Genomic DNA, 12353 nt, shown 5'->3' with positions numbered 1-12353 from the left:
CAACTCCAAGTGGGGACGTCAAGGCTCCGTGGCTGGGAACCTTGCCGAGTCCCACTCTCTGTGTCCAGTCCCAAGCAGGTGTTAGAATCTAGGCTGTCTGACTGGTGGCCCCAGCTGGCTATGTCCTGTGACCTCGGCCAGCTGTCGACTTGGCCACAGTGTGGACCTTGGTGCCTGGGGGTTGGTGTTGCCCAGCTCCTCCCACCAGCCCAATCCCAGCTTGCGGCTCTGCTGCTCGGTTTATGGATTGTGACTTCTTGGAAGGGAATTTGACCCCAGCAGCCTAATGGGATGGAATAACTGAAGTTCATGTGCTCGTGTACAGGTGGGTGTGAAGTCAGACGCCTGATTGTCAAATGACCTGTCCTTTTCCATGTAGAGTTTTGGAAAGTTAGTGCTAGTTGGATTGGTTTATTTATTTGTTGATTATCAGACTTACTGTTTGTTTTTTTTTTTTAAGCATTATTGAGATATAATTCACATACCACACAATTTGCCCATTTAAAACATGTAATTCAGTGTTTTTTTGTATATTCACAGAGTTGTGCAGCCATCACCACAGTCAATTTTAGGACATTCTTATCATCCCCAAAAGAAGCCCCATCCCCATTAGCAGTCACTCCCATCCCCCTCCTCAGTCCCTGACAATGACGAACCCACGACTGTCTCTGTGGATCTGCCTGTTCTGGACGTTTCCCATCAATGGAATCACACACTGTGTGTCCTTCTGTGTCTGGCTTTCTTACTGAGCATCGTGTCCTCAGGGTCCATCCACGTTGTAGCAGGTATCAGTGCTTCTCTCCTTTTCATGGCCAAATAATATTCCACTGTATGGATGGACCATATATTCTTTATCCATTCACCAGTTGATGGACATTTGGATTGTTTCCACTTTTTAGCTATTAGGAATCATGTTGCTCTGAATATTCGCATACAAGTCTGTGTGTGGACATGTGTTTTCATTTCTCTTGGGCAGCTACCCAGGGGTGAATTGCAGGTCACATGGTAACTCCATGTTTAACTTTTTGAGGACCTGCCAGACTTTTTTCCAAAGCAGCTGCCCATTTCCCATTTCCACCAGGTGAGCATGAGGGTTCTGATTTCTCCATATCCTCACCCACGCTTGTTATCTTCTGTATTTTTTATTTTAGCCATCCTGGCGGGTGTGAAGTAGTATCTCATTGTAGCTTTGATTTGCATTTCCTGGTGGTAATGATGTCGAGGGTCTTTTTATGTGCTGATTGACCATTTGTATATCTTCTTTGGAGAAATGTCTATTCAGATCTTTTGCCCATATTTAATTGGGTTATTTGTCTTCTCATTATTGAGTTGTAAGAATTCTTCATGCATTCAGGATGCAAGTCCCTCACTTGATAAATGATTTGTGAGTATTTTCTCCCGTTCTGTGGGTTGTCTTTTTACCTTCTTGGCTGGGTTCTTTGAAGCGCGGCAGTTTTTATTTTAATAAAGTCCAATTTTTCTGTTATTATTTTTTTTTATTTCTTGTGCTTTGGGTGTCTTATTTAAGAATCCTTTGCCAATTCCGAGGTCGTGAAGATTTGCCCCCATGTTTTCTTCGAAGAATTTTATAATTTTGGCTCTTACATTCAGGTCTGTGATCCATTTTGAGTTAGTTTTTATATATGGTATGAAGAGGGAGTCCAAATTCATTCTTTTGCATGTGGACAACCAGTTGTTCCAACACTATTTATTGAAAAGACTATTCTTTCCCCCGCTGTGTAGTCTTGGTGCTAGGTGGGATCCTGAATAATAATAGTAATAATAATAATTGTTGTTATTGTTTTAAATAGGTATCTTTTTTTAGGGCAGTTTCAGATTCACGGCGCAATCGAGAGGAGGGTACAGAGAGCTCCCACACGCGCTCTGCTCCCCTACGCCCTCAGCCTCGCGCTCTGTCAGCGTTCCCCACCAGAGCCGTGCGTTTGCTACATTGACGCCTTGTCCGTGTGTTTGTTACATTGAGTCCCTTGTCTGGGACTCTGATCCCAGGGTCCGTAGTTGACATTCAGTTTCACTCTTGGTGTCATACATTCTACGGCTTTGGACACATGTATAACGGCAAGTATCCACCATTATGGTGTCATACAGAATAGTGTCGTTGCCCTAAAAACAGCCTCTGTGCTCTGGCTGTTCATCACTCCACTTCCCCCAAGCCCTGGCAGCCACTGATCTTTTTACTGTCTCCATAGTTTTGCCTTTTTCCAGAATGTCCTATAATTGGAATCATGCAGTATATAATCTTTTCAGATTGGCTTTTTCCACTTAGTCATATGTAACATCTTATGGAAAAACCCGAACGAACTTTTTGGCCAACCCAGTATTTACGGGTCCTCCGTGTCTTGTCATGGCTTGACAGCTCATGTCTTTTTAGATCTGAATAACATTCCATTGTCTGGATATATCATGGTTTGTCTATCCATTCACCTACTGAAGGACATCTTGGTTGCTTCCAAGATTGGGCAATTACAAATAAGGCTGCTGTAAACAGCCGTTGCAGATTTTTGTGTGGACGTAAGTTTTCGTTTGACTCCTTTGGGTAAATACCAAGGAGCGTAATTGCTGCAGCGTATGGTAAGACTATGTTTAGTTTTGTAACCTGCCTTCCGGAGTGGCTGGACCACTTTGCATTCCCACCAGCAGTGAATGATGGTTCCTGTTACTCCACATCCTCGCCAGCATCTGGTGTTGTCAGCGTTCTGGATTTTGTCCGTTCTTATCTGTGTGTGGTGGTACCTCACTGTGGTTTCGATATGCATTTCCCTGATGATGTGGGGCACCTTTTCATGTGCTGATTTGCCGTCAGTGTATCGTCCTGGGTGAAGTGTCGGTTCAGGTCTTTGGCCCAGTTTTTATGTGGATTGTTTGCTTTCTCATTGTTGAGTTTTAAGCGTTCTTTGTATATTTTGGATAACAGTTGTTTATGTTTTACAAATATTTTCTCCAAGTCTGTGGCTTATATTCTCATTCTCTTGAGGACCCAAAATTTTGTTTTTAAATAAAAATTCAAGAATTGGAGGCTCGTCCCTTGAGAACCTCTGGGTTTGCTCTCACATGCTGCCGACGGTTGTAGTGATGGCCCCGCGAAGGGCTCCGAGGCCCAGTGCAGGCTCAGCGGGGCCGAGGCAGAGCTCAGTGGGTGAGCCTGCCCTGGGTTCTGGAAGAGGATTTGGGGCTTTGGCGCCGTGTGTTTGCCGTGCCTGACCTAGTACAACAGTCTCCTTGTACTGAGGGGAAACTGAGGCCCAGAGCAGAGAATGACTTGGCCCATGATGAGTTATCGCCCAGCTTAGTCTAGACCCCGGGTCCCCTGTCCAGGTGGGCTGGATGAGGGTGGGTGGCAAATGGACAGGGCTTTGGGGAGACGACTGGTTGCTGGTGCCCCCAGTCTTGGGCATCTTCCACTTGAGGCGACCCTGGCTTGCGGTGGGGGTCTGATCGCGGCCCTCCTCCGTGTCCTGGGCTCTGGCCACAGGTCGTCTTGCAAAGACCGACCTGCCAAGTCGGGCCTAAAGCGTGGACGCGGTGGGTGGCACTGGTGGATCTGGGGCGTGAAGGAACGCTGCCGTGCACTCGGCATCTCAGCAGCCCCGCGGCTTCCCCGGGGACTGGACGTCAACGAAAGCATGTTTTACGAGCTCTCACGACAAGACGGGGTTTGTTTGCTTGTGGCGTTAGGAATAGATGAGGCTGGTGGGTGGGGATCCCTCCCTCGTTTGCCTGGCTCTGAGTGCCGTCCCCGTCTCCTCTGTGGGAAGGTGCGGGGAGGCCTGTCTGGCACGTCGCTGGGAGCCCCGCTCCCGTTCTTCCTCTTTCTGTGTCACTGACTTCAAGGCACGTGAATTATTCACCACCAGCCATGGCCGCAGCGTGGCCTTCCCCACCCATGATTCACGCACAGCTCAACGTGGGATCCAGGCGAAGCCTCGCCTGACCGCCTGGCCCGGGGCAGGGGGCCTGTGTCTGTGGGGTGTGCGCAGCCCAGGGTGGGTTTTGGACCCTGGGGTGGGCGAGGCTCGGAAGCAGGCAGGTGTGGGGCAGAATGCTGTTTGGGCCCTGGGCAGGGGTCCCACCGCGGCCCGGGCTCGGAGGGAATGACGCAGGTGTCTCACTGCTGGCGTCTGGGGGCAAGTGACAGTGGGAGAGGCTGGGTGCCCGGGCTGGCCGGCAGGCTGACCGTGTGCTCGCCACCGTGCAGGACGTGGCCCAGTGGAACATCGGGAACCTGCGGACCATCCTGGACATGGTGGAGCGCGAGTGCGGCACCATCATCGAGGGCGTCAACACCCCCTACCTGTACTTTGGCATGTGGAAGACCACCTTCGCCTGGCACACGGAGGACATGGACCTGTACAGCATCAACTACCTGCACTTCGGGGAGCCCAAGTCCTGGTGAGGGGCGGCCGCAGCCCCGCCGGCTGCTGCTGAGGGAGGCGGGGCTGCCTGATGGGCGGGGGTGCGGGGGGGGGGGGAGGCCTTGCACGTGGCTCCTGGGGCTGCACCTGGGGCTGTTGGGCGGGGCAGGCAGAGGTCGGGGTGGGGGCTCCGCCAGCCCAGCCCCCTCTAGATGAGGGCACGCACGCCCCCCAGAAACGTGCTTCCAGATCCCCGGAGCTTGCAGTTTGCGCTCAGAGCACCTTACACTGAACATGGCGGCTGCCAGGCTTCCGGTAGCGCCTCCCAGGGCCGCGCTGTGCTGGGGGCTTTGGGGCCGCAGGCCTGGGGAGCGGGCGGCCTTGTGCCTGAGCCTCCCCTCGCCTCCCTCTTGGCCTCCAGATTGGGGGGTGGGGTTAGCTGTTTGCAGGGTGGGGGCGGGCCTGCTGGGCCCTGCAGGGCACTCTGTGAGCAACGGGCCCCCCAGGCTGGGTCAGATCGCCAATGCGGTCATGTTCTGGAATCTCCCAGCTGAGCACTCCCCTGACACGCAGCTTTTGCCAGGGGGCCGGCAGGAGGCCGTCTTTGTTCGCTGTGTTTCCAGCAGAGACTTCTGAGCTGGGGGCTTCACATCGCCCTGCCTCTCCCCAGCTGTTAGAAGGTTCTGTTGTCACAATAATCATCGCGGCTCAGAGGGGAGCAGGAGGGGAGCAGGAGCTGGGGGGCAGAGAGAGGCGCTCAGGAGCTCAGCCAGTGAACCCCTCACCTTTGTATTGGGGGGGCACCCAGCAGGGACCCAGGCGGACCCTGGCCAAGGCACCCCTACCTTGTCCCAACAGAGAGCTGAGCCCCACGTGGCTGAGCCTGTGCCTGCCGACCTGGGGGAGGGCCCCCTACCCGCTTAAGTCAACAGGGACATTCTGGGGCCCTTTGCTGAGGGGCGGGAGCAGGCCCTCTGAGCAGCGGACCTGGGTGGGAAACCAGGTCTCCCTGTCGGCCATCGGCCCTGTGACCACCCTCTCCTCGCCTCTGCCGTGGACCGAGTGAAGCCCCTGCCCCGCTGTCTGGCAGCGGTTCCCACTCAGACGGGCAGGGAAGGCTGGGGACACGTGTGAGTTTCCCAGGGCTGCTGTAACAAAGGACTGCAGATCTGGTGGCTTTAACTCAGCTCACATTTGTTCTCTGACAGTTCTGGAGCCAGGAGGCTGACTCTGCCTCGCGGGGCTAAATCCAGGTGTGGGCAGGGCTGATCCTTCCAGAGGCTCCAGGGGAGCATCGGTTCCCGCCTTTTCCAGCTTCTAGAGGCGCCGCATCCCTGGCTCGCGGCCCCGTCTTCCATCCTCACGGCCAGCAGCGCAGCATCTCCCGTCTCTCTCTGCCTCTGACCCTCCCGCCTCCCTCTTATAAGGACCCTGTGATGACACTGGGCCCCCCGGGGAATCCAGGGTCATCCCTGTTTCAGGGACCTTAACTTAATCGCTCCTGCAAAGTCCCCTTTGCCACGTGAGGTGATATGTCCATAGGTGTCGGGATTAGGCCGTGGCCATCTTTGGGGCCATTATTCTGCTGGCCACAGGCCCTGTGGCCTTCGTGTGGTGCTACTTTGTGTGTTTGCTGGGATCCTGTTAACAATTCCACGGGCTTCCTGTTATCAATCCACTCCTCTCCTTTTGTGGCCTTCTGTGACTTTACATGAGCCCTTGATCATTGGAACCTCTGGGTGGGGAGGAATTTTCCTTTTGGGAAAGATTTGGAGAGAGATTGATGTATTTGGTGATGGTGGTTGAACAAAGGCCTGAGCCTCACACCTGCAGTGTGGTCCTGCGCACCGAGCGGAGGGATTTCCTGGTCAGGGTGCCGTCCCCGAGCTGCCCAGGAGGCCCCAGTGACTGCGTGGCCGCCCCGTGCCCCCCGACTCCCCACGGCAAGGCTGGGCCGGGATGCGTGGAGGCCCCAGTCCAGGCCTGGCGGGAGGGGCCCTTGCGCTGCGCCAGGCCCGCACCTGTGGGGTGCAGCGGACCTGCCCCTTCCCTGGGGGCTCTGCCCACCGCTCCGCACGGCGGCGTCCTCCCCGTGCGCCTGGCGGGCTGAGTGCAGATGAGCGGCCTTCGGGCTCCCCGTGCAGATAGATCTGCAGGCTGGGGCTGCATGCGTGCGTGTGAGTGTGTGCGTGTGTGTGTGTGTGTGTGTGTGTGTGTGTCCGAGGGGGTGTGTGTGAGTGTGTGTGTGTGTGTGTGTGTCCGAGGGGGTGTGTGAATGTATGTTTCTGCGTATATGTGAGTATGTGTGTGTGTTTGTGTGTATATTTGTGTTTGTGTGTATGTGTGTGTATACAAATGAGTGAGTGTATACGAGTGTGTGAGTAGGCATATGAGTGTATGTATGTGTGTGTTGAGTAAGTGTGTGTATATGTGTCTCAGGTACCTATGTGTGTGTTTGTTAAGTATCTGTGTGTGTGTTGTGTGTATGATGTATCTGTGTGGGTATGTTTGTCAGGTATCTCTGTGTCTGTATTGTGTATATAAGTCTATGTATATGTGTGGATCAGGTACCAATGTGCGACGAGTGTCAGATATCTGTGTGTGTGTGTGTGTGTGTATTTGTCAGGTACCTGTGTGTGTGTGTGCGCACGCACACGCTCTGCTGGGCCCAGCTCACTGGCCTGGGCCGTGTCTCATGGGGTGGGGTGGTGGCGGGAGGGACATCTGCCCGGGTCTCTGAGTGGCCGTGTTCCAGTCCTGTCCCAGCGCGGCTCCCCCGCGGGCCGCTAGATGGCGCTCCCGCCCTTCCCTCTGGCTTGGCTCTGTGCGCTGCTGGAAATTTCCCAGGTTCTTTCATCCTTTTATAGACTCCTCAGACCGGCAGTGGCAGTGATATTCCGAAGGCCCCCTGGAGACAGCAGCAGGAGGAGAGGGAGCCTCTGCCCTTGGGCGGTGGGAACTCTTAGCCCTGGGTTTGGTCAGGGTCTCCCAGCCAGAGGGGTCCGAAGGGGAGAAAACCCACTTCTTCCTTTAAAAAAAAAAAAAAAAAAAAAAGTAAGCAAGCAGCCGCTGCTGGGTCCCCGCACTTGCTGGGCAAGGAAGGTTGAGCTTTCAGACGCAGGCCTGCCTGGGGATGGGAAGGCCTCAGGAGACTGGGGCCCTAGTGTGTTCTCTGGGGACATGTGGCCTGGGGGGGCAGGGAGGAGTGAGCGGCTGGGGGCCTCTGAGAAGCGGCTGGGATCGAGGGTGGATGGAAGACAGTGGGACTGGGTTTGAGGAATGTCCCCCAGAGAGAGGATGCTGGGAGCATGAGGGCCAGCGGCCCCCGGGTGACAGGGCCGACAGCTTGCTCCCCTCGCTTGCCTGTCCCCCAGGACAGCCCCCAGCACCCCTGCCCCCTGAGCTGCACCCCTGGTTTGCTCGGGTGGCCCCTGCTGTCCACCCACTGCCCGCTTCCCCCTACCCCACAGCCCGATTCCTGAGAGTGCTGGGGAAGCAGCCAGAGGGGTCACGTTGACCACAGTGGTGTTTCCTTACGGGAAGAACATTCCGGAAGGCACTTGACCTGGATCTCGGTTCCTGGTCCTGAAGGGGTGGGATTGCACGTGGGGGTCCCTCACGCTGCCCGAGTGTGGCCGCACGAGCTCTGCGCCACCTGCCCTGTTGTCCCACCCCCGGTGCCCGGCCAGCTCAGCTGAGCCACCATGCTGGAGCCCTTCATGCTCGCTCCCTGGGACTGGGGTGGGGACCCCAGATGTTGGCAGGACACCTCATGCTCGTCCTTCAGAGTGACCACATGCTGGCCGTGTCTGAAGTTGGTGTCAGTCTTTCCCTGCCAGACTCGGACCCCATGAGGGCAGGGCCCTCGGTGTCCCTCCCCCTCACCCAATGTCCCCATCCCCAGCAGTGGCCTGGCACGGGGTGGGGATGGACGCTGTCAGAAGACCTGGGTTCTGGAGCACAGCGACCCCATAGCCCCCTGGGAGCCCCTGTGCACGGAGGTTTACGTCGTGTGGAGGCCGCACTCCCTCTTGGGTCAACGTGGACCTCTGCAGGGGTGGGGTGCGGGGGCTGGTGAGGTGTCCTCTTGTCCCTGGGCTGGGGGTTCAGGGAGCCACTCAGGATCTCCGGGAGGGTGGTGCCCCTGCTCCCTGCCTTCCCCTGGGCCCTGGGGGGCGGGGTTCTCCTGCAGATCTGTTCCCACGTCTGTCTCCCAAATCACACCGTGCTCTTGCGTCTGCAGTAGCTTGATCGCAACCGTTCCGGGTTATTTCAGTAGCACTTTGTTTTTTGAAAGTGTCGACTTAGGTTTACGGCGTCTTTTGGAGCCTTTCTGGGTCTGTTGCTACTTTGGTGGTGTGATTTGTGTGTCAGAGTGACGCGCACAGCCTGGTGTCGATAAAAGCATGGAATTTGCTCCGAAAGGCCGGCATTGTGCGGCGCTCTCTGGCAGCGAGGCTAAGAATATCCGCAGCACGTGAGGGCTTCAGATCCCTTTAGAGACGGGGGTTTAAAATAGACCCAGCCTTGCAGCGGCCCGGACGGTTGGCCATTGAGGCCAGGAGGTCGTGGGCCTGGGGAGGCAGGCAGAGCAGCTCCGCCTGGTTCAGGGTGCCTCCTCCCGCAGGGCTGGGCCTGGGTGCAGGGCACCGGGCTCAGCATCCAGAGCACCGCCTGGAGCCCGTGGGTGGTGCTGGGTCAGCCGTCCTGGGGCTGCTCCGTCTGCCGGGCCTCCCTCGATACCCACCCCTGGTACGGCCCCTTTGGGTCCCTGTGGGCAGCATGTCACCAGGAACTGTATCCATAGACGAGCGTGTGACACATCCACCTGGGGTCGTTTCACGCTGTTGCCCAGACGCAGGGCTCCGTATCCACATGCAGCACCTGCCGTGTGCCCACATGCGGGTGGGTGGAGGATGTGCCACCAGAGGGCCCCAGGACGGGACAGACAGTGTTCCCCGCGGGGATTGTCTGGGCCGTGACCTTGGCCTTCAGGCAGGTCCTGCAGTTGGTTTTCTCTCGGCTTCCCCAGCCCCTCCCGCCCTCTGGCTTCTGTTGGCCTGGGTGTCAGGTGCCCCAAGGCGGGGGCAGGGGAGAGGGTCTTTTGGATTGTGTTCCCACAAAGGGCATGGAGCCCCCCTGGCTCGTGGACAGTCCTGGGGTGTGACGGGCGGATCCCTGAGGGCAGTCGGTGGAGGGGCTGCTGGTGAGGGGCCGGGGAGCCTTTCCCAGAGCTTTGCTCCCTCCGTGACCTTTAAGAAGCCTAAGCGCTGCACCAGGGTGCGTTGAGAATTTCTCCTTTTGATTCCGTGGCACCTACAGTTTTTCTTGGGCATTTGCACTCAGGGACTTTCACAGGAGAGGGAACGGGCAGCCTTTCTTTTGCTGCCGGGAAACTTGACGCCCAGCAGGCAGTCATCTCGGCCTGCACTTGGTACTCCGGAGGTGTGCCTGCGCGTCTGTGAGTGTGTGTGCATGCGTGGGCGTCGGTATGTGTGTGTGTGCGCACGTGCACGTTTGAGGGCATGTGCTCCCTGCCGTGGGGCACAGGAGGGACGTGAGCTGGTGTGCAGATGTGGCCCAGCTCCTGTGTTTCCTGCTCTCTCTCTGGCTGCAGCTTGGGAGAGAGGCTGGACGTGCTGGGCTCAGGATTCAGGGGTCTGTTGCTCTTTCGGGGGCGGGGTGGGGCTGCTGGGCTGCTCCCTTCCCCCTTGACGGGCGCCCTCCCGGCCCCTCGGGACCTCCCTGCAGGCCCACCCCAGGCGGCTTCAGCCCACTGCCCAGACGCACCCCCTGTGGGCGTTGATTAATCACCCCAGTGAGCCCCAGGGGACAGGCGCCTCCCGCCCTCCTCCCGGCTGCAGGCTCCCTGGCTCTGGCTACAGGTGGCACTGCTGGACCACAATGCCGGGAGGCCGCCAGGGCCTCTGCTTTGTCCCCGGTGGCAGAATTGGGAATTCTGGTGATTGATGGAGCCGAGCAAAGCGACCGCAAGCAGCAGCTCCGAAGTCCCGTGGTGGAGAGCGCTGATGACTCCCGGAGGAGGTCCCTGGGTGACCTCGTGGCTTCTGAGAGCCTGGCACGGCAGGGAGGGAGCAGGGGCCATTCCCTGACTCAGGCGCGGCCCCGCCTTGCCCCACGGTGGTGGGAGGGCTGGCTGGGCACCATCTGGAGTGGAGATTGGTAGGAGTGTGACGGCTGCACAGATTGGCTTTGGTAACTTAGCTTCCCAGCACTGCGCCCCGTCCCCGTACAGGATGCCAGAGTGAGATAGAGGCACTGCCTCCTTTCCTCCTGGGTCTCTGGGGAGAGAGGCGCCGCAGCTCAGCCAAGCAGCTTCTCTCAGCAGCTCCACGTGGCCGCAGCACCTGGGGGGCCGGGGAAGAGACCCACCGCGACGATGCGGGGAGGCTCGGTGTGTACGTTGTAAACACACTGGGGAAACCAGCCGGCTCCTCCTTCCTCTGCCCTGCCTCCTGGGCTGTGGTGACCAGAAACCCAGCAACAAAAAGAATGTTTTTGAGTAGAGAGCTCCTCCTGAGAGCAGACTGCCAGAGAGCAGAGAGGTGTTAGGACCCCTGTTTATTAAAAGACAACAGATAAGGCAGGGTCGTGCTGTCCAAGGCCCCGAGCTTGCTTGAATCTGTTTGCGGAGACACCGGACCCTGCAGCCCTGGCGGAGTCTGCCCTCAGTCCACGCAGCCTTGCCTGAAGCTGCTCGTCGGTTTTATGATGGGGGTGGTCGCGTCTCTGCAGAAGGATCCTCCTTCTGAGAGAAGGTGGCTGTTGTCCTAAACAGCACGACCAACCGAGGCCCGTCTTCCCGGCTCGTGGGTCCTTGGTCCAAAGCTCGCCGTGCACTCACTGTTTGACGCAAAGGGCTGTGGGCCGCAGGGGGCGCCTTCTCCGTCATCTCTTTTGACGGCGGCTCTGGCCACAGCAGCAGGCCTGGTTGTCGTTTATTCCCTGTGTGCCTGACCCGTGTGCCCACTGCCTCCCTCCAAGGTGCACGGTGACCTTGGCGTTAGGGTGACCAGCGCGACTTTCCTGGCTTCGGAGCCGAAAGTCTCGCATCCTGGAAACCCTCTCAGACCCGGGGGGGACCTTGGTGCTTGGTCACCCTGGAGTGTGCACGCGTGTGCACTCGGGTTGCGTGTGTGGCAGCACGCATGCATGCATCTAGTCAGGAAAGGACAGCGTGTCTCCTCACTCAGGCAGTTCGTGAGTCTGGCCTCCAGGGTCCCGCCCACCACCCCCGGGGACCATGCCCAGAAGACTGGAGACCTGGCGTTCTGCGAGGTGACCGAGAGCCCCTGCTGGGAGCTGTCACTTCCAGCTGGGCTTTGCAGCCGCGCACACACCCTGGAGCTCAGCAGCACGGGGACGCTGGCGCAGCGCTGGGAGAAGTGGTTTAGCACGTGCCCAGGAGGGCCTGAGCACCCGGGAGCTTATGGGAAGCACAGCCGTGTTACTACCCCCCCACCCCGGAACCCCTCCCCGCCCTCCTCATAGAGCCCTCGGTCCGCTCTTGTCGGGACCACACTGTCGTTACCAATGCCAACAGCCCAGCCTTTCTGCTTGTCAGGATTGTGCCGGAAATCTGAAACCAGAAGCTGGCTTTGGCATTTGAAAATTAACTCCTGATGCTGGACTCTCAAATTGGGGCATCGTGTCATCAGGCTGTGAGGATAGGATTGCATCATTAATTAACCTGGCGGGTGCGACAACAGGCAACTTCAGAGGATTTTTGTGCAGCGTGACACAGCATGGTTTGAATCACAGATCAGCCCAAACATCTGACTGCTTCTTGCCAGCCTCGCCCGCACTAAACTCAGTAGCCTGGTGCTGCCCCAGCAAAGCCAGACAGTTGCGTCAGGTGACAACCTGTGCTGCGTGCAGCTCGGGGCAGATCGGGGACCTGGGAATCCCAGTGCTCCCCCAGGGGCTCCCGCTCACCGGGCAGCAGGGTCCGTTCCCGCA

At 57.7% G+C, this 12353-nt stretch overlaps 1 protein-coding gene across 1 annotated transcript in view; it reads left to right on the top strand.

Moving 5' to 3' along the window:
- KDM4B (lysine demethylase 4B) overlaps nt 1-12353 on the top strand; it is a 141009-nt gene that overhangs the window by 49952 nt on the left and 78704 nt on the right. The window contains 1 exon segment of the mRNA XM_082379184.1: nt 4217-4410. Coding sequence (XP_082235310.1) covers nt 4217-4410 — 194 coding nt within the window.

Source organism: Balaenoptera borealis (genome assembly GCF_965194805.1).
Source record: "Balaenoptera borealis genome assembly, chromosome: 2".
Taxonomy (NCBI): domain Eukaryota; kingdom Metazoa; phylum Chordata; class Mammalia; order Artiodactyla; family Balaenopteridae; genus Balaenoptera; species Balaenoptera borealis.
This window is presented reverse-complemented; position numbering and strand designations above follow the sequence as displayed.